At 42.2% G+C, this 23133-nt stretch overlaps 1 protein-coding gene across 1 annotated transcript in view; it reads right to left on the reverse strand.

The window, feature by feature from the left end:
* Positions 1–15095: 15095 nt before the first annotated feature.
* Positions 15096–23133, reverse strand: part of dcc (DCC netrin 1 receptor) — a gene marked incomplete at both ends in the record, with an annotated part of 265559 nt that continues 257521 nt past the window's right edge. Inside the window, one exon of the mRNA XM_079290162.1 lies at positions 15096–15185. Coding sequence (XP_079146288.1) covers positions 15096–15185 — 90 coding nt within the window. The remainder of the gene's footprint in view (positions 15186–23133) is intronic.

The following is a 23133-nucleotide window of genomic DNA, read 5'->3' on the forward strand; positions in this document are numbered from 1 at the left end:
ACGCGAATGGTCCTCCGACATGCTCCACACTGTACCGGTTATGTGTTGAGGCAGAAAGTGAAGGAGTGGTTGATGAGACATAACGGGTCTGACTTTCCTGCAGGAGAACAGACTTCATATCCTGTCACAAACAAGCTACAAATTACTTTTTCATGAGCTGCAAAATGCTCCACTAACCGTGTCTGTCTGCTGTTTGGTGCTGAGCAGCTCGTGTACACTGAGCTTCTTTTCTCCAAAAATGAAGTGGAAATAACGTTGAAGTTGAGTTTCAGTTAAATAATGAGCTGAACTCACTGGAAAGCTCCGGAAATCCATGGGGAGCTGCACATTCAGCTGATACGTTCTCTATGGGCTCATCGCTGCGAGCGACACCTTTCACATTGTTTACCCAGTCCTTTGTTCCATTGTCATTCACAACACAAAACCAACTGCAAATGCATCAGACACAAAGGTAGAATCCTTTCTCAATGCAGTACAGTTTGAAGTTTTACTCCAGACAATCACCACTTCTGTGTGCTACAAGAATATAACTCTTCCATGAGATGGGAACACAACTGTATTTCCGACAAAACACATGTGGAAAAACAAATGAGTTGGTTCATTTTTGCAGTGTTGCTTTTAAACAACGTAGATTTCAAGCATTCATCTTCTTAGATGGTTAAACTGTGACATTTCTCTTCCCCTGTTTAAACTCAGATCTGTTATCCTGTTCCACAATCTGTTACACAAGCTACCGTATCGACTCTCCACCCAGACCGCTTCCTGTCTGCACCCCGCCGCTCTGACCGCCTGCTCATTTTCTGTTCAGAGATGGCACCCTGCAGGGCATCACGGGACACGGCTGTGTGTGTGTGTGTGTGTGTGTGTGTGTGTGTGTGTGTGTGCGTGCATGCATGCGTGTGTCTGTGCATCTCATGCTGTGATATGAACTGGTGCAAATTGCCACAGTCCAGCCCTGAAGTTAGGATGAGTTATTGGACAGCACTCAGTCTCTCTCTCTCACACACACACACACACACACACACACACACAAATCTCTTTTTCTGTCACACTCAGTCCCAGTATCTTCAGATGATGACGTCATAGGTCACACAGTGGAAGAAGAAGAACGCGATGCATGTCACTCGTCTTGTGCAGAGAAGCAAACAGGCCGGATGTCCTCTGGTCAGCACACAGACTCATAATCCCACTATTAGGTGTAACTAGACATTCAATATAATTGTGTTATGATAATGTTATGTTATTTTTAAAAAGGCAAATGATTCTTTCAATATTTCTTACAAGAACAACAGCCTATCATTTCCAGAGGGGTAGCGTTCCATTTAGTGTGTGTTGGTGCGAGAGAAGCAAACGAGCGCCTGCAGAAAGGAAGACGACAATAAAATGACAATAGACAACAGTTGTGCATTGACCTAAACACTATACTCTGAGACAATTGGGGTGGTTTTTGAATAATCATGTTTAACACAAGAAAGCTAAATAGATAACGACTAGATAACAAATACACTTTACTCTTTTACAGATGTAATCAATCAGAGACATTGACTGCTGACTTGTAGCACCTCTGAATGTATGGCTACAGTCATATTACAGCCAACATATTTTGCAGCTCATATTGCACATCGATTTTTCTCCTCACTTAAATACGGCAGTGTCTGAGTGTCGAGGAGATTGAAAAAATAAATAATTAATCCCCTGAGTTTATCCAAGAAGAAATACAGTATGTGTCACAGGACAGTAAGAAGTGAGATTCTGTCCCCAACTGTCTTTTTTGTCAGCCGTTCCCTTATTACCTCTATCTGCCACCACGTTCTTTGTGGTTAGGGTGAAATAGAATTTGAATTAACTTCGTGATGCGGTTGTTTCATTTCAATATTTGATACAATTTTATTTTTGTTTTGATGATTTGTTTGGGCCAGATTGTTCAAGACAAGCTGGCAAAGAGGACTCTTACCTGCGTTTAACTCTTGGCCCAGCAGGGCCCTGCACTGGTAGGAGTGGAGGTCACTAGAAAGAAGGAGTTCATAGAATTTCACAGCTCGCCTTTGTTATGATTTGAGTCATAATATCGGATCATATATGCTGTGTGCCTCCCTGCCTGAGGGTGGTGCTGTGTATTGTGACCGTTTCCTTTGTGTTCTGTAAATGACAGGTGATTGGACTGGGGACTCATGAGGCGGGACATAAGAAGGCACCTCTCTTCTCCCCGGCTCCCAACCGGACCGCACAGCACCAGGGATCGCTGATCACAGAACTAACAGTCCATGGAGTGGTTGGGGGTGAGCCGCTCTTTTGTTTTCTCCTGTTTTGGGGAGTGAGGTAAGCTGCCTGTCTTTTCTTTTGTTCAGTTTGGGAGTAGGTCAGGTAGATGATTAATAAAGATGGTTTTGTTTGGTGGACTGTATTACAGCATAGATGGTCGTTCTTGGGAGTGGGAAAGAGGGGGGAGACTTTATATTATGCTGCGTCCAGGTTCCCCTTGACCGGGCGTAACACCTTTGAATTTGCATTATTAGTGTGCTGTGCTGTGCTGTGTGACAATAAAAGTTGATTTGTTTGTATTATAGCTTTCTGTACATTCCAAACATATCCCACATAAGTGTTCTCTGGGATTTTGAGAGAACATTTTATTAGCAGAATAAAATTGTAATTGACTGAGAATAAAGTCGTAATATTACAAGAATGAAGTTGTAATTGTACAAGGAAAAAAAGTTGAGATAATAATAATCTGGTGGTTAAGAGATGTTAGCAGTCAGTCAAATGAAGCAATAAGCAGCTGATCTTATGATCAGAGAAAAGGTTACATGATGTATGAGTCGATATGAAGCAGCAGCTGGAATATAAGTGGGCCTTTTTTCCATACAGATGAGACCAAAGCTCACGATGATGTGAAACGCAGCCAGAATCTAACGATCACTTCTAGTGGACATACGTCGACGGTGTGCAATTGCCCGATATGATTACATTCCAGCCCATTTAGCGGCTGCCGTCTGCAGCGTACTCCTTCAATACCGGACCAATTTCAAAAATTGTTGTCTCCATGAGTCAGCTAATATCAATCTCATTTCTATGCATTACTTACAAAGCTGGAGGCAGCTGCTGGTGAGCTGGTGGTGAGCCATGACTGGAAGCAGTGGGAAAGGGTTATCCTGTCCAAAGCTAAAATATTCAACTATCACCTCCTCTACACACTACGGAAGTGGATTGTGGTGAAAAATGCATCTGAGTTACGACTTCATTCACAGAATTCTGACTTTATTCTCAGAATTTGGACTTTATTGTCAGAATTCTGACTTTATTCTCAAAATTCGGACTTTATTGTCAGAATTTGGACTTTATTCTCAGAATTCTGACTTAATTCTCAGAATTCAGACTATAAACTCATTAAACTCAGAACTCAAATACTGTACATGTTTCACATGTGGCGCAAATCCTCTTCCAGTAAAATACACTGTATCTTGTTTGCTTAATCTATACAAAAACAGAAATGCAAGAACCAGTTGTTTGGCCTGAGGGGGAGTTATGTGCTGGAGCTATTTCTTGACGAGTGGCTTCTTGTCACTTGCTCTCCAGCTGTTGCTGTTGTAGAGAATCTTCGGCGCGGAGATGCTGCACAGAAAAACTGCAAAGTACAATTATATGCGAAACAAACATTAGAATATTCTAAGACATTTCAAATATTCTGCCCCCTTTCCAAATATATCCTTACTCAAGCTTTCAGAGATTCAAAAAGTCCTCAGAAAGGTAGAAATACAACAGCACACATACATTCCCATGCATGATTTCAATTCCACCTCCATGAACCCAAAACATTCAGTAACACCCACACACACTCTCCAATGAAAGACACACAAAACACACACAAACACACACACACACACACACACACAGTGTTGCTGTGTAGAAGCTCTTCGCCGCATGCAGCTGCTTCGCTGCAGCTCGTTAACAGCGTCTTTTATCGTTGGTTGCCTGGAGACGGCGACTCACGTAAACCCAGTCACTCTGACTGCATGTGTGAGGCATTAATTAATTCATGTTTTGATATACAATCTCGTCCTGAACTGAGACATTTTGACAGGTCGTCATCTTATATCTGTTCTTGCCATCCTCTCTCCTGTTCTGTTTTTGACACCAGTTATCTTTAATCATTGTAGGATAAACACACAAAGTAACCGACACTCTTTGTCTCCATATTGCAGATACAAACTTGCACAAACCAGCTCAGGTTCCTTCCTTCCCTTTTTCCTTGTCTTCCCCTGGCTTATTTTTTTCTTTGAATGATATCAGCCGATTAAATGTTTGATACGAATACAAGACGATGACGTCGACCTCTAGTGGCCGTAGTAATTATGATGGAGAAAAGGCTACAAGCCACGACATCTTTTTAAACTGTTTTTGGTTTGACATCCTGGATACAGACGCATATTGTAAACCCTTCTATCGACTTTTCTCTGAAATGGGTTTTGTGTTTTTAGAAAAACTAAAGCATTCGCAGAGTGCAGTTAGTGACAGTGTGGGCTCCATCGTAGCTCTGACAGCTTGACGGAGTAGCGGGGGGGGGGGGGGGGGGGGGCTTCACCAAGGGTCCATTTTCTCCAATGTTAACCCACCTGCAGCAGTACTGGACGCTTTGTGAGTCCTAACAATGTGTGCCATTCCCAAGGCATGGCACACATTTTCTGCTGAAAGTAGTATATTTCTGCACTGTATATTCCACTTTCTATGTTTTCTTTTCATGGCATCTGAATCCTGGTTCAACCACTTTCACAAACTCTCCTTCTTTTCTGTCTCTGCTTTGCTTTTCTGTCATCCTTGTGTCATCCTTTGTTTGCCAGAAAGAATGGTTAAAGATAAAATCAGCTCATTTGTCTAAATAAGTCTGAGTTGATACTGTTCTGTCCTCCTTGCTTCAGTGGATGCCTTTGTGGAGTTTGATACAATTCATTATATTAAGACTCTGAATGTCAGTGAAGAAAAGCATCCAGACTTTCTCTTTCCATCTAAGACAGATATTTGCAGATCTGTGTGTCATACTGTTAATGTCTTCCCTCAACAGCCACTGTAATCATAACACAATATACTCGGTCATGTACTGAGGTAGTGATGTTTCAAAAGATCATCCTATAAGAACTCTATGAGAACATTTATAATTAACTTAAGATGAAAAAGGTAATACTCTAAGTGTCGTTTTGGAGGGTGTGGACCTAAGATGTATTCTGTGCTTTGATCTGGAGGACTTGGTGGTTTTCACTGATGTTGCCTCATTAGACCCAATCTCAGGACTGTGTGGATGTGTACGCCACTTAATCGATATCTCCCTCACTCCTCTGTTATTTTTGTTTCAGTAACCTCCAACATCCTGATCATGGTGCGGTCACACAAATTTACATTGGCAAATATTCGCTATTCGCTATATAAATATACACTTCCATTCCTTCAAGATCAACATTTTTTACATCTTTGACAGCATTCCTGTTCCTAGGATACAATTTCCTTTGTTTTGAAAAGATATGAATTTATTTCTCAGGTGTCATTAACAAATTCCAGATTCTTATGCCGTACTTTCAAAAACATTACTAAACATGTAATCGTGAATGGATTAATGAATGAATGTATGTATTAATAATTGTAAACTTCTAATCCTCAACATTTCAAAATTTAAACTGTTCCAAACCGGAACCTTCACAAACCAAATTTCGCTTAAAACCCCCTTCCCCTTAGCAGTCAATGTTTCATCCTGTCTTAAACAAATATTCACTGTTTTCTCTTGTCCTGAACCAGCCGTTGCAAATTAATGTTTTTCCATATTATCTAATCACTTTGTGTGGTTGGCGGGGTCCGTCAGGCTGGCAGGCAGCAGATGGAGGCTGACATCTCAGCGTGGAGAGAGGAGACGAGCTGTCAGAGAGTTTATCCTGCAGCCTCGTCCTCCGCTAACAACCAGCTCACCACAGGCCTCATTCATCCGCCTCGTCAGCCTGCAGACAGCAGCTGGCAGCTCGTCAGTCTCCATCCAGAGAAGACAGTAGAACGGAATAGAGTGCAGTAGAGCTGCTCAAAGACTCCTCTCTCTCTGCTGTCCTAAAGTTCAGTATGTCCACAAAGAGACAAAACCCTTTCATGCTATGCGTATGTGTTATCCCCTACGTGTCAAACTATGTTTCAGTAGAAGTTATGGCGAGAGTAAAGGAGGAAATCAGTGACAGAGTACAAATTAATGATATGATGAGGGGTCACACAATAAAGTGCTTGTTGTTATCACTGGTTGTGTAATATATACAATTTGTGATGTGGGTAGATGTGATGTGCTTTAGAACATGTTGCTTCGTTTAAATGTTGCCTGTTTCTCTGTTGTTACTTCTATGGCGGCAGCTATATGATAACACAACATGTCATGTGTCATAACATGTGTGCAGCATTTGAGTCCAAGACAAATTTCCCTTATGTGGATAATAAATCATTATGTATCGTGCTGTGGCATATTGTACTGTGTCATATCGTATCATAATGTAGCGAGCATATGTAGCGTAGTGTATTGTATCGCGCTGATTGTATTTTGTCGTATCATATCGTAAAGAGCATTATAGTCCGCGTGAGTAGGAGGTCGGGGTGGATAGATGTGACAAAAATCACAGGATTTCACCCAGGAGACCCCTGTTTGTGTCCTATGTGAAGTTACGTACTTAAGTTATGCGAGTTAAGTTCCGTAACGTTACTAAGTGTAGGTTAAGTAACGTAGGTGAAGTAATAACACACATTTCTTTGGTGTCATGGTTTGGAAACCTCTCTTTAAAGAACAGGAACTCTCTGGATCAAACTGTGAAATGGTCTAGCAGGCTGATTGGGGAGTCACAGCTTGGCCGGGAGTCCTTGTACACCAGACAGGTGCAACGGATCAGCGGCTCCATTTTAAAGGACGACTCCCACCCTTTGCACAGGGGATTTCAGCTTCTTCCTTCTAAACGGAGGTATATGGTCCCACGGTGCAGAACAAAGCGCTATAAAAACAGCTTTGTTCCAGCAGCCATCACGCAGGTGAACAAATCATAGCAGTGCACAGATGCAATAGTGTGTACCTATTTATTTTACTTCTTGATTGCCACGTTTGTCTTGTTGCCTGTGCTGTTTGTAATGTCTGTCGAGATGGATGCTGCTCTCTCGTTTGCAAACCAAGTCTACCTACGGGTACAAATAAAAGTAACCTGAACACACACACACACACACATAATTGACCCCAGTGACATGAACACGAATCAAACGGTGTGTTTGCTTTTGTATCAAAACTTTATTTATCAAACAAAAAGAATGCACCATTGAAATAACATTTCTATAAAAAAGGACCATGGGACTGTTCTACAGTGCATTACAAAACCAGCAATTGTATACAACATTGTGGATAGAAACTTCGCTCTACATCATCATCATCATCCTTATCATCATCATCATCCCATCATCATCTTTTCTCCCCCTCACTCAATTGAACAAAATCTACACTCTTAAATATTGCAGTCACTAAGCTAATTTGGTTATAATGATTCTAGGATTGGACATTTTTTTTAAGGGCAAAGTCAAACTGTATTTACTCGGAGGCGTCTGTCGAACAACGATGTTCTGGAAACAAAGTAACTGTCTGTGTGAGAGGAGATAAGAGCCGTTTTAATTTGACCCCTTTCACCCTGACGAGATGAGGTCCAAATCTTTTAAAAACATATTGCTACCCCCATTTTTCTCTTTTGTAAGCTGTTGCACGGGACCTCTCTGCGCTGGAGCTGACAGGCGATTTCACAGCAACATCAGGCCACTTTCAAAGTCAGCACATCCCTGACCAACTTCAACTTGGTCTTTTTTTTTGTTTGACCGTGTAATTTGTCCCCTTCTTGGTCCTCAATGGTTCCCACACAGGAGTGAAGCACCCAAAGAAAGAAGTTAATGAAGTCTGAGTTTCCCTTTGAAATGCGGGAGTCGAGCCTCCCTCCCTGGGTTCCACCTTTTCAGGTCTGGTTGGTGTTTCTGAGTTTCACAGTCACCACAGGTACAGTTCACAAGGCTGTACAGATGGAGGACGAGGTGTTTTTAAAGGACCATCCTGGTGTCCCTCTGCACGTTGTAGTCCGTTAACAACAAATCATGTTTTACTAACTTGACTAGAAGATGTGATGGATAAAATGAATGAACACCTCATGTCCATTCAGGCTGCGCCCTCTTTTCCCAAATTAGGATCTCCGGCGCGCCAGATGGCAGTTGAGGTACTAAACCTATACTCCTCTGATATTATATACAGGTTATAGTTAGAAAGGATAACTGCATAGATGCCATCAATCTACATATTCTTTGAAAATAAACAAAAGGGGTGGTGGTGACTGTGTGTCCTCAGAGTGACCCAGTTTGGTGACTCTTGAAATATTTTTGTGACGAACAATTTAAATGTTTCATTAACAAATAGAAAATAATATTCCTACAATAGTATTTATAAAAATACTAAAACCTTTTAAGTCAACAAACGAAAAAAAAGAATAATTTGAGTGGCGCGTCAGTCCTCTTTTTCATTTTGTTCTTTGCTAAACTAAATCTACAGAAATACCACATGGTTATAAATAATAATGTCAAAGAGCACTCAAAATAAGGTAAAACTGGAATAATAATAATATATTAAATTTGATTATAAAAAAGTTACTACTACTCTAGTTGGAACTGTACACTGTAAAAAAGCTGCATTCTGTAATGTAGTTCACTGTAAAATACACATGTAGAGCTAACGAGAAAAATAACATCTGGCTGTTCGAGGCCGGAGTCCGACTGTGGGATTGAAGCCTTTGTTTCGAAGACGGAGACGAGAAGTTTGATTCACTGAAAGTCAAAATCAGGAGGCACATGAGGTGGACAGTTGGGTCAAACAAACACAGGACTTTCACCCAGGAGACCACTGTTTCTGTCCCGTTTAAAACCATAAGTCAACGTTGACTTTGAACAAGTGTACTTATCTCAGGTAAGACTCACACCAATTTTAACATAAAACCCAAATGTTTTCCTAAACTCTGCCAAGTAATTTTGTTGCGTCAGTGAACATCGTGATATCCGGTCTATCCCAAGACGAGGACTGTAACCAATTAAATGTAGAGATACAATGGAGATGGATCTGCCCACTTACTGTCAAAAAGAAAAACTACTCGCGAGCGAGCAGCTTAAAGTTTCGCAAGCGCGAGAGTGAATTCTGCTCGCGGAGTGATGTAAAAGTGCTCGTCAAAGTAAAATACGTGTGCGGCTGTTTGATTTGTGTGCGAGCATGGATCCCATTTGCGCTCTCTGATTTTGACAGTGGTTTGCCTTCATAGTAGTAACTCAACTCATTCGACTTTCACACCAGAAATGATCGTAAAGTAGAGGCCGCGTGGAAGCAAAACCACATTGGTAGGATTTAAAAAATGATTAGTTGTAATTGGAGTTATGATTCATATATAATTAACAGACTAAAATATACAACAACACAAGTCTAAATGGGTCTTTGGTGCTTGTTCAGCAGTTTAATACCAACGTGGAGGATAGAGATGGATGTTACTTCCCTGAAACTGTCTGGCAAATAAATGTCGTAATCAAAAAATATTCAAAAGTGTTCCCTGTGAGATCAGTGGCACAGATTCAACCTCCTGCATGGCAACAAGAATCCAGATTCCTGCTGTCTTGCTTCTACTTGCTTTAATTGAACAAGCAGTTCAGCTTCAGTTCCTAGTTATAGCTTGAACAACATCAATTTAATGGTATTATTTTTGGGTGATAAGCCAAATTCTTTTCCTTGCCACTGCAAAAAAAATGTAATGTTCATCTGCCTGTAATATAAATCAACTTTCAGTCATTTTGAAAAGAGGCCAAATGTGCACAGAATAAGTGAAACAATCTTTAGAGTCTAATCGTCTTCCGAAGACAAAATCGGTCTTTTAGGTTGAATCTGAGACTAAATGACGAGTGAGGATTTTGTTTTTACGGTGAGTCTTGGAGAGAGCTGGATGACATTTTGATGGACACACTGGCGGTTTTGGGGATCTGATCTGTATTTCAAATATAGAACGATCCTTGCCATCATTACATTTAGCATTTCTGATGTGTCTGTTTCCAGACAGCTGCTGAAACGCTGCATCTGTGCCACTGAAGGAAAAATAAGTCGTCTCATAGTTCTCTCTGATTTAAAGGGACGCAGTACTTTTGGGAGAAACCCTCAGCAGAGCAGAGCGTCTTATCTGTTCCCCGTGTGTTCGACTGTACGGTCGGAACAAATTAACATAACACAGGGCGCGTTCTAACATTTCACAAAAACTTCAAATAAAGTGACTGAATACAGACAAAGACAATTAACACTTCGGCGCAACCCTGTCTTCTACAAACTTAAAACTGCATTCTCAGTCACGTTTCGAGGGAAACGTAGTTTCTCCCAGATTACAGTCGCAGTTGTAAACGCGTAATTAATGTTGTAAAAAAACGCTCCATCACACAGACATCACAGTATGTATGTACGTATGTTTGTCAGGGTATTTAGGTTGCAGATGTAAATTAAAATAAGTCAAGGTTGACTTTTGATTTCACATGGGACCCAAACAGTGGCCATCTGGGTGAAGGTCCTGTGTTTGTCCACCCCGACCTCCACCTTACACAGACTTCCACGTACTATGATTATGAACGCATTTGTGATGTGTCAAAAATATACGTAATCCGGATGTAAATATATTCCCTTCGAAAACGTACTTGACAATGCAGTGTTGTGGTGTGGGGAAGTCATTTTTAGGAGACCAGGCTGTGCCTTGAAAAGTAAAGGCATGTAGGATGTCTCATTGATCTTGACGGCAACAAAAACTTGTTCGGGCAAATGTATCATGATGAGTAAAATGTTCAACACATTGTGATATCCAGAGAATATTAGCTGGGCTGGTGTTTATGACAACTCTAACTGAAAAGCCTCGTCTATTGCAATCAGTGTTGATGAAGGAGATGGAATTGAGGTGAACAGAACAATTACAATCTCCATTAAAATGTTCCGAATGCTTTAAAGCAATTTTCGACAACTGCATGGAAATAGCATCCAAGAACAATCTCAATCCAAATAGATGTGACCTCACTGTTTTAAAAAGACATGCTGATAACATCTACAAAGCCTTGTTTCTCGATGGGATGGCCGCTAAATGTCCCATGTCATGTAAACTGGACCAAACTGGTGCCAATTCACGTTTTAGCTCACTAAATAAGAATTTTGATCTGCCAACACTTAATAAGTCCCCCATCAGTTCAAATATGAATTTCCTCCTAACCATTCCTTTCACTTCATTTCTACGAAAATCAACTTTGCAGAGACAAGAGGCTCTCCTGGGTGCTCCCAACAGGCATACATTCATTTCAATGCAGATAGAGGACACTTGGGTACAAGACATAAGGACACAAAGACCCACCATAATCTTTGAGAACCTTTCACAACCAGATTAATGTAATTTAGACCCAGGCGGACTCAGGGCTCAGTTACGAGGAACTTGCTACAGGTTGATAATCCATCTCAGTCAAGATATTCAGGAGTCAAATTATCAAAGTTTGTGTTTTCGATTCAACTGTTCAATTCGATTTGGCTGCATTTAACTGAAATTAAACAAAAAACAACTGGCCTCGGCCGATCTACGAAAGAAATCTCGATTGAAGTCCTCAGGAATTAGTTTGATTGGGAAAGTTTAATTGCGTGTTTTTTTGATCCAGGCAGCCCACAAAGATTTCACAGGTTGTGGGTTGGTAGGCCGTCCAGATAATTTTTCACGATATGTCCCGTTTAACATTGATGGTGTCCATTGACCAGTAGTAACTGAGCTTGTTATGTTCGTCTAAAAATCAAATGTGTTTCTGTTCCGTTTGATCTCATCCAGGCTCGTCAACACTGTCGTCAAAAGAAACTAAATCGGGCTAAGTTTTAACCCACTGCAAGTGTATTTCCATATTACACACATAGATGAATGGCTGCCAGGTAGGAAGGAATCAACCCAAGAACTGATTGATCATTTAGAAAAGAACACTGAAAGAATGATTTAATGGACTAAAATGTGTTCCGGTACGACCCTTTCACTCTTATTATTTTCATCTTTCTTTCCCTTTTTTTCGACGCTGAAAAGAAGAAATCTCTTGTGTCAACAGGCCATTGCATTTAGAATGTACTGTTGAAATCCGATTTTCTTCCTTTAAATCCATTTTCGGTTCATTCCATCTGCCCGCCGCTCCGCTCGCTGAGGGAGGACGTGAGAGCGCGACTCTGGAGGAGCATGGTTGGCTGTCTCGAGCGGTTGGCTCGAGACCAAATGTATCTCCCGGAACACGCTGATGAGTTTGATCCCCACACCGCTCGCTTGTCTGTGTTCGCTCACCTCTCATCTCCCCCCGCCCCTCCCCCGCGCTGGTTCTGTGGAGAAGTTACCTTTCCGTCCCCTCCATCCGCGGGACTTTTCCCCCCGTAGCCGTAATAACCCGGCGAGCGTGAGCTTGAATCATAATATTTGAAACAGCGTGATAATGAATTCCGGGCCTCGTTCCTCCGTGCCCTAGCTCACATATACAAACCACCCCTGAATATCAATTCCCCTCCTCTGCCTCTGCTCTCTCCGTCTCCCTCGGGCTTTTTCCCGTTTCATCACAGAAAGATAAAGGTCTGAAAATTACAATATGGTGACTGGAGTGACACAGTCAATATGGAGCATACTGATGGCCTGTTTTTTTGTTTGTTTTATCCCCTCAGCTGATTAATGAATCATTTCTACTTTTAAGCTTCTGCCTTTCCGTGCTCTACCCAAAGAAACATCCCAACCCATTCAACCTAATTCCCCAAATCACATTTTGCTCTCCTGGCTGACGATACAAATCTGCTTTGCTTCAAAGAAGTGAGAGGCAGATGCTCTCCGTCCTGACCTCATGTTGTAGAGATCATCATGAAACCATAACACCGCAGGTCAAACAAACAAACAAAAAAATAACTGGCACAAAACATTCTCTTCAAACCAGTTACAATTAAAATTTTAAATAAAAATTAAACTTTTTCTGATGCGTTCAAAGGCTTATGAATTTTCACGATGGGTCTCTGTGGAAATGTGTCCGATTAAACCTGGTTTGAAAAAACACCGTTCTGACAGGACAGCGAATGTAAAAATATACTTTGTGGAATATGCCTCATTTGTATGTTTGCTTTTGTCACTTTTTTTTTCTTTCTCTTTTTGTATAAAAAAAACCTAAAACAGAATGCCCTGAAGTGAACTCAGAGTGAAGCTGGCGGTTTTGCAATTTCATCCCATGTGGGCGATCGAGGTGGACAGAGGTACGGTGTGTTTCATGAAAAATAAATATGGGTTCATCAAAAGCAGGGCCCCGAATACAACGCGCTCAGCTTCAGTCAAACACACTGAAATGGCACAAAGTGGAAACAACGGCAGAGCTCACTCTCATTATCATCATCATCAACATCATCGGCTCCCCACTAACATCTCTAACCTCATTAATAATAATAATAATCATAACAACAACAAAAATTCCACTACAAATGACTTGATTCTTGATCCTGTTGCCGTAACGCCTCCTTCACAATTCATTCCTCCACCACAGTCATTTCTCAAGAAAGCGCTGTGATATTTTTGTGATCTTAGCATCGAGATCCAGAGATAACAGTTCAATGATTCATTGAGGTAACAAGTTCTTGTAATCATGACTTCGTCATCTCTTTCTCTCCATAGCATATCAAGTTTTGCCGATGCTGCAACCGGCTTTTGTGAACACATGAACAGGTGTCCCAGAAGCCAACAACAGTCTTCATGTCATTTTTCCATATTTTGCAGACTATGAGCACTCTGCAGCTCTCCAACCAGCAGTTGGGGGGGACGGGGGGAGGGACGCAATGCACCATAGTAAAACGTGACAAACTGTGAATGAGGTGTAACCGAATTGGACCGCGTTTCTCAAAAAGCACGAAACGCCGCCCGGCCATCCAAAGCCATCTTTCACTCGTCAAGATTTCTTGAGACGATTCCACACAGATCGTCATTGGCTTCCAGTCCATGGTTTGGGACTGAGACAGATTTAAACAAAGGAGCAAAAAACAAAGACGGTTTACAATATGTTGTCCAAGGTGAGAATTTGGCACAAGTCCTCATAGGTAAGGGTCAGAGTTCATCTGGGTTAGGCAGAGTAAAGGCTTGGTCAACAGCAGCAGCAGACTGTGGGAGTCTAACGAGGTTTCTATACAGTCCTGTAAAGAGTAGAGTCAGCTGGATCGGATCAAGGCCATTCAGACTTCATTCTATCCAGCCACATTTGTAATCCCTTCATTCTTTTTTTTTTCAAACCTAATCCAGAAGTGGAAGGGCTGCATGGGTTATGAGTGATGCTTGGCTCAGTAAAAGCATACTGTTTTGGCACAGGGAGAAAAAATAGACAAGAAATACGAGGATAACCTTGCGTAACGGGTGGACCTCGTATCCAGATGAGAGAACGGTTTCAGTGAAACTTTGGTGGCTGGGAATGTTTTTTTCTATTTCTCACTGTAGGTTCTTGTGGCACTTTCAAACCATATGCACTTCCTGTAACTGCACACAATTGGAATACCCCCCAAAAAAGACAAAAGGAACACTTCCAACAGCGATCATGAGAAACAAGTGCGGCACGGTCACAGTAACTGAGTTGCAGATAACCCAGCGGAGGACGCTAATAAATACCACAAAGAAGAGAAACTTTTTTTGTTGTGAAGATCGCATCATCCTGCGTCATGAAGCCGAGGTGCTAGTTCTCGGGTTTTTCTAGTTTTCTGTTTGAGGTTGAAGAGTCTAGAGGGGGTCTCAGCCCCTCCACCTGTTCTTTGAGCTGATGCTGTGCTGCTGTAGTGTTTTTTACTCCGTTTGATTCCCTTCCATCCTTTTCCCGTTCCCAAACAGTAGACACTAGCCTGAGACCAGCAGAAACCAAACAAACTCAACCCAGCACGGACCTCTTCAAACCCGGATCGACCTCAGCATATGCCGCGCGGGGGACATCAAGGCTTGAAGAATGGTTCCAGACTGGACCGTGGCTGAGGGCTGGGCTGGGGACGGTATCATGGGTTAGAAGGCGGAGCCAGTGATGGCGTTGAGCTGCTTCATCAGCCCTTCTAGACTGGCCATCTGCTCCGACAGGTCGTCCTGCTCGTAAACCTACAGAGATAAAAACAAGAGTAAGGCAAGGCAAGGCAAGTTTATTTGTATAGCACATTTCAAGGTAATTCAAAGTGCTTCACATGAAACCATTAAAAGCATAAAGGCAAAACAATAAAAACAGTCATTAAAAAAAACCTCTAACCCGGCCTCTCTGAGGTCTTACATAGCGTGGGACTCCAACCCCGCCTCGGGACTCCAACCCGGCCTCTCTGAGGTCTTGCATAGCGTGGGACTCCAACCCCGCCTCGGGACTCCAACCCGGCCTCTCTGAGGTCTTACATAGCGTGGGACTCCAACCCCACCTCGGGACTCTAACCCGGCCTCTCTGAGGTCTTACATAGCGTGGGACTCCAACCCCGCCTCGGGACTCCAACCCGGCCTCTCTGAGGTCTTACATAGCGTGGGACTCCAACCCCACCTCGGGACTCCAACCCGGCCTCTCTGAGGTCTTACATAGCGTGGGACTCCAACCCCACCTCGGGACTCTAACCCGGCCTCTCTGAGGTCTTACATAGCGTGGGACTCCAACCCCACCTCGGGACTCTAACCCGGCCTCTCTGAGGCAAGGCAAGGCAAGGCAAAGCATCAAAACACAAGGCAAAAGAAAAGGAGATTTAAAAGCAATTAAGAACATTGTAAGAAATAAAATACATATATACAATACAATAGTAGTAAAATTCAGAAATGCAGGAAATTGATTAATATATTAATTGAATGTGGTTCAATTAAAGGCAGCAGCAAACAGAAAAGTCTTCAATCTTGATTTAAATGAGCTGAGGGTCTCAGCAGACCTGCAGCTTTCTGGGACTTTGTTCCAGATATGTGGAGCAGAAAAACTGAACGCTGCTTCTCCATGTTTAGTTCTGACTCTGGGAACAGAAAGTAGACCGGTCCCAGACGACCTGAGGGGTCGGGATGGTTCATAAGGTAGCAGCAGATCAGAGATGTATTTTGGCCCTAAACCATTCAGTGCTTTGTAAACCAACAGCAGGATTTTAAAGTCAATTCTTTGTTGGACATGAAGCCAGTGCAAAGACCTCAGAACTGGAGTGATGTGATCCACCCTCCTGGTCTTAGTGAGGACTCGAGCTGCAGCGTTCTGAATCAGCTGCAGCTTTCTGACGGACTTTTTACAGAGACCTGTAAACACACCGTTACAGTAGTCCAGTCTGCTGAAGATAAATGCGTGGACAAGTTTTTCCAAATCCTGTTGAGACATAAATCCTCTAATCCTTGATATATTCTTCAGGTGATAGTAGGCTGATTTTGTAATTGTCTTGATATGGCTGTTCAGGTTGAGATCTGAATCCATAACTACACCTAGATTTCTGGCTTGGTTTGTGGGTTTTAACATCAGTGACTGAAGCTGAGCGGTGATTTTCAATTGTTCGTCCTTGGTACCAAAAACAATTACTTCTGTTTTATCTTTGTTTAATTGAAGAAAATTATGGCACATCCAGTTGTGGATTTGTTCAATGCAGTTACCCAGCCCTTGTATGGGATTATAGTCCCCTGGTGACATAGTTATGTAGATTTGTGTGTCTGCATAATTATGATAACACACTTTGTTGTTTTCCATAATCTGAGCTGGTGGAGGTTAGGCAACCGTGGGCTTTACAAAAAAGACCTCCTGAATATCAACGTGGTTTTATAATAGCTATATTCAAATGGTAAATGGACTTGCACTTGTATGGTGCTTTTCTAGTCTCTCGAGCACTCAAACTGCTTTAACACTACATGTCATCATTCACCCATTCACACCCATACACTGATGGCAGGGGCTACCGTGCTAGGTGCCACCTGCCCATTCATACCCAGACATTCACCAAATGCACAGCATTCAGGAGAAATTTGGGGTTAAGTGTCTTGCCCAAGGACACATCGACATGAACTAGCCTAGACCACGGACCACCACTGAGCCCCTCCTTTGAAGCCTTTTTGATTTTGTTGCGTCGTAGAGCGATACGGAAGAGCAGCATTTTCGAGCTATTAACTCAAAAACCTTGTCTTGATTCATAATAACGATCACAAAAATATATTAGTTGTTAGATTAATCAAATAAAAAAAACAAATTGAATGATTCGCTGAATCCTGATTCAGGCTCATCCTGGATGTCTTTTGACCTGTCGACCACTATACAAGTGCTAACTGTCATCCCTGGGACACCCACAGTTTACTATAACGACATAGTTGATGCCATTGGTTGGAGGAACGTCATCGTCATCTAGTATATAGCCCTCTACAAGGAGTAATTCAGGAACAACTTATTAACCACTCATTCATTCATCAGGCCGTTCTCGATTCATTTTTTTGTTTCTTCTCAAATTTTTTGTTCTGCAATGTAAAGTAATGTATGTTTCTATGTTTCTCCTTCATTCACTGACTTTATTAAGTTAACACTAATCTTTAGAGGAACCTTTGGTAATCCATCACAATGAACGTCGTGTCTGTTTCTGCCAGAGTCCGACTTTTCAACCCGCACTTCCAACTGAAGAAAACAAAAGGTGACTTTGCGTCGAGTGTGATGGATCATCTCTCAGCAACTGAACTGAAACCAGCGACTGCCCGGAGGAAAGGATGTCAAAATCACAAGTCGCAACGGATGATCGAGAATGCAAAGTTCACAGGAATGTTTCGTAATAAAATGGGGATAATAGCACAATATTCACAAACTGTGTCCCGTCATAGTTAGACAACAGCTTGCCTCTGAGTCGACCGCATCAAACGTTCCCAAGGACGGGACAGACTGACAGCGTGAGCGTCTGTACTCCGATCCTGCACAGACTCTGTGATCACTGCGTAATGGCGTGTTCGGTCCGGCTGTATAAACTGTCCCCTCTGAGTGGGGCCGGCTTAAGTGCCTCCGTCTCTGTGTGTGTGACAGTCAAGTGCACATCTCTCGCACACACACACTCACACTCTCTCAGTGTGTTCTATTGAGCGTGGCCTTCATGCAGAGTTTGTCTTTTGCAGTTGGAAAAAAAAATAATTCAATATTCTCCTCGGCATGCTGTGGAAAACCAATAAAGGCTGAGCTGAAACATTTGAATTGAAAGGTTTGTGTCCAAAAGCTTCTCCGTGTACTTGTACTGTATCGGCACAGTATACACAGTATGCAGTCAGTCGCCGAGGCCTTCATTGTGCTGCACTGATCATTATGCATGCAATGATGCTGCATTTTAAATCTCTTGATAAGTTTAGATGAAATATTGTATTCTGTAAAAAATGTTTTGAAAAGTTGTTGTTTGTGTTGCATTTATGGTCATGTACATTTACATACAGAGTTACATGACGAACTGACAAATTGTATTTAACTTTGACAACTTCAGATTCCTCCTTGATGAAGTGAAGCTAAACTAATCAGTTTATTGGAGGAGCAAATGTCAATTATTGATCATGAAATGATTAATAATCTTTGTGTGTGGCCTATAAAGGGTAGACCTCAGCAAGCAAAGTCTAACTGTTCAGCCTCCTTACGGCATCTTTTTATTTTGAAATTACGCATATGTGATGTCTCCTGGATTGTAAAATATAGATATCAGTCTGTCTGGTCAGGTTAAAAGCTTTAACAGGGCCAGAGTCGTGTTGGATCAGCTTTCGACCACTTTCTGCCTCAGGGCAACTGAACCTCTGGTCATTTATAGATGTTTAGATTCGCCCCCATTTAGAGCATCGGTGGGGCCCAATCAGGTCGCAGCAACAGTTAACAAACTTCCTGAATCCACCAGCAGCAGCAAGTTCACCAGTTAACATCTGACAGAGTTAATCATTTCACAGTCGAAACATTGAATTGGTAATCCACTCAAAGCTTGCGCTCTCTTTTTTATTTCTTTTTTTACTTAGAAATACCAAATTGGTGGCAAAATATTCTTTGGAACTTCAAAAATCGGTTCGTATTTAAATTGTATATAATCTTAAATTTGTATGAACTGTGTCTTTGTAACAACACTTTATCACACCAACAGTTCCCCCTAAAGACACTGGACGTGCTCCAGAAGCACACTATTTCAAATCCAGCAAGAAGTGCAAGACTTTACTCTTAGTTGCTCATCAGTACAATGTTCAAATTTCCCCAAATTTGGTAGGCGGGTCCAGTATGGTCTTCAGCGCTGACGTACCAAACTTGGTGAATATCCAATGATATTTTACTTTGTGACGCTCTTCGCTTCTATTATTTTCCTTTATTGTCTGTTGTACCTTTTGACTGGAAATGCCGAGGTCATCTGACAGCGTGAGCTTTGCAATCAATCGGAGACGCTCGCGTCGCCGCGGTTGGGGCAGTCGCAGGCACCAGTTGCCTTCGTCCCCCTAAATTCAGATTAGGCTGTAGAGTTTAACTGGTGGCTGGTGTATCTGTCTTTAAACACAATTCACAATGTTGCTTATTACAGATTTGAGTTCTTATTACATTTAGGAACTAATTCTTATTACATTTACTTATTAAATGGAAGTAATGTTTGTGTTTTGTATAAAGTCTTTGAAAGCACCTTGTCTTTGTCCGTTGTGAGATGGACAAGAAAACCCCACAGTGTGGCTTTTCAACCATTGACATAACTCTCCGACTGTAGATTCCTGCTATCCCAAGTGAAAGGACTGACAGCACCTGCACGCCTGTCCTTTATCTGTGTAATATACAGACAGTGCGACCGTTTGACCTCCTTCTTTCACTCTGAGTGAGTCCATAAAACCTCATCTGAAGCCCCGCGCCGACAGGTATTTTCCATCTTCCCCCGGACAAAAAGGCTTCTGCAAAAATCACAACTGCGTGTAAAAATCCAGCGACCTCCAGATCTCATGTGTTGACCCGTAACAGCAGAGTTTATCTGAGGTGGTAAATGCTTCATCAGTGGGATAAAAACACCCGTCGATGATCTGTTTTTCTCTCCGATATCCTGTTATCTCTGTCGGCCTGCTGACCTGGATTGACGCTCCGCTATAATCCGTCGGAGATCCATCCCGACACAGCGGAGCCAGAAGAAGAGCACATTCAAACTCTGACACGGAGAAACCGCAGAATCTGTGTTCACATGTCTGGAGGTTCTCTGTGCACGTACTTCAAATACTTCCTTGATCTCTGAAACGCTCAACATAATAAAGTGAGAGTTTGCTTGACATGGTCTTATGTTAATGTATACAGGGATGGTCTACAGGCTTTCTGCTGAACTAAGCCAGGGATCAACATGCAGAATATATCCCGTTACCGGGGAAAGCTGGTTCTGATCTCATTTGTATCGGAGAGCATAAAGTGATGTTTTCCACCTGGAGTTTGGCTCGTTCCAGTGGTCGGCAGCAGTGTTAAAATAAGATACTGACAAGTTGTGTGGGTTTGGACTCAGAGGCAGCCTGATATATCTTCTGTCCCAGTAACAGCAGATTTAAAAAGAAAAAAATACCTCTCCTAATGTGCTCCTTGAATATGTGTCACTGATGTAACAACATCATGAAAGCACCATTGTGTTGAACTTACATCACTCACACTGTGTGACACAATTAAGTAGCTGCGTTTACGTGTGTGTGTGTGTGTGTGATATCCCAGAGGGCTGATGGGAAAAGACAAGATCAATTACAGAGATAGAACAGCAGATGAAGAGAAAGACCTGTTGACCTTTAACCCCCCCCTCTCCCCATCTCTCCATCTCATTTGCTCCTCTCCTCCGTTTCGTTGCTCCTCTGTGGGAGCCCTCTCACTCTGTGGGAGCCCTCTCACTCATTTCTCTCCCGTCCTCTCCTTTCTTTCCTCTCACCCCCCACCCTCTGTTCATTACCCCCTTCTTCGCCGAAGTATCCCTCTCATCCTGTTTTCCTCCCTTTCACCTCCTCCTCTTCTCTTCTCATTTATTTCCTGCTCTTTTCCTCCATCCTTCTTCCTCCTAAAGCAGGGGTCTTCAACTAAAATTCCAAAAGGTCCAGATTGAGAAAATCTCCTCGGCCAAAGGTCCGAAACATTACAATAATATCTAACTCGCGCTATTTAGTGCCATATATATATATATATTATATATATATATATATATGTATATAATATATATATATTTATTCAAGAATCCTAGTAGTAGTAACGTCTCTGTGTAGTCAACAATTGTCAAATCAAATAAAGAAAGTACACATCAATTATATTTTAACAAATTATTATTCTCAGTTTTCAAATTTAATGGATTATAAATAAAACATAGAAATACATAAATAAATGTTCTTCTCATTTCAAGTAAAATAAGAGCTGCATTAAAGAATAAATTACAGAACAGAAAGCTTTTAAAAAATGTGCATCTTAAAATGAAGTAATTCATTTTTGAAAAATGTATTTCATAGAATTGTCCTGCAACTTTAAATTCAGTTCATTCAGGTGTGAAGTGATGCCAATAAAAAAGCCACAATATTATATTTTGTCATCTAAAAAGATAAATTAGTGAGCATGATATTTATCTGTGGTTATTAAGCCACTTGTTTCAGCTCTATTCTCTCTGTTAACGTCATTGTTGGTCAGTGAATTCATGTGTTAGGATTCTGATCATTTTGGGTTCTTATGTTTATTTTCTGTGTCTTCATTTAGATGTGAGTGGGTACGTTTGCTCAAAAGAGTTGTGATTTGTCTCGTAGTGTCGCTTCATTTGCCACTTTTATCAATAGTTACGGTTTCTGGACATATGAGACTGCTGGTTTAACTGGTCGGAAGAATTAACATAGAAGAGTCTGTTCATTCATGCTTATAAATTCTGTTCTCTCTGAGCACGTTTCTCTTTTTGGAGAACGTCATGTGAGATAACTTCTCTGATCAGCGCAATTTTCCTGCTCTTGTTTCTATTTCGTCGTTTCTCCCCCGTGTGTCACGGTGTGTGTAAACCTCGCTGGCATCAGGAAACGTGTCAGAATACTCACATTTGATTGGCTGAGCTACATCACCTGATGTGATTTACAACTCATTGGTCGGTGTCTCCTGCACCGCTGAACAAGTGCCGTAACGGCTGAATAAGATGCGCCGGTTAAAGTTTAAACTCCCTGCCTATTATGTATGATTCCAAACTCTCGATTTTAGGTCCTGGGTTCGGATGCAACTGCGTCTGGGTCCGAATCCAGACCGCGGTCTGCCAGTTGGAGACCCCTGTCCTAAAGCATCCCTCTCTTCCTGTTGCTACGGCAACACCTCCTCTACAGCTCCCCTACCTTTTTTTCTCCCTTGTACACCTCTCCTCTCCTTGTTTTGCCCCCTTTCCTCTCCTCCTGTTTTCTCTTCTCCTACCTCCTTTCTGCTCTTCCACATTCTGTGTCTTTTCCTTCCCCCAGTCCCTCCCCTCTCTCTCTTCTTTTCATTTCCTCCTCTGTCCTCTCCTCTCTTCCCGTTGCCGTGGCGACACCTCGTCCCGTCCTATTGTCATTGAGTCCCATATGAATATTTAACAAGTCCCAACGTCCGGCGTCCCTCCACATCATGTTCAGTCGTTTATCTTGCTGCTTGTCATCCTCTGGCTCTCCCTCCTTCCTCTCCTCCCTCACCCTTTCTTTTTATTTCTTCTCTCCTCACACCCTTCCCCTCCTATGTTTTCCTTCCTCCTGCCTCGTATTTGTCTCTCCGCCAATATCCCTCCTTCTCGTCCCTCATTTCCATTTCTCTTCTTCCTCTTCCTTCTGCATCTTTTTCCTCTGCCCTATATCCTTCCTCCTCCCTCTTCCTCCTCTTCTACCGCCCTTCCCCTCCTTCTTATCTTCATCCTTTCTTCTACACCCATCCTCTCACCCCCCAATTCCTTTCTCTCTCCTTATTCTCCTTCATTGTCCTTTATGGCTCTTCTCCTCTCTTCCTCCCCCCCCCTCCCCCGCCTCCGCCGTTCTTTCCCCTTCCTCTTCCTCTCCTCAGTCACAAATGAACTCTGCTTTATTCTGCAGCTGAAAGGCCACCAGCACACTGAAGGGAAGGAAACGGGTGTAGTGACAAAGCTGAGCAGGTGTG

Source organism: Melanostigma gelatinosum (assembly GCF_949748355.1).
Source record: "Melanostigma gelatinosum genome assembly, chromosome: 18".
Taxonomy (NCBI): Eukaryota; Metazoa; Chordata; class Actinopteri; order Perciformes; family Zoarcidae; genus Melanostigma; species Melanostigma gelatinosum.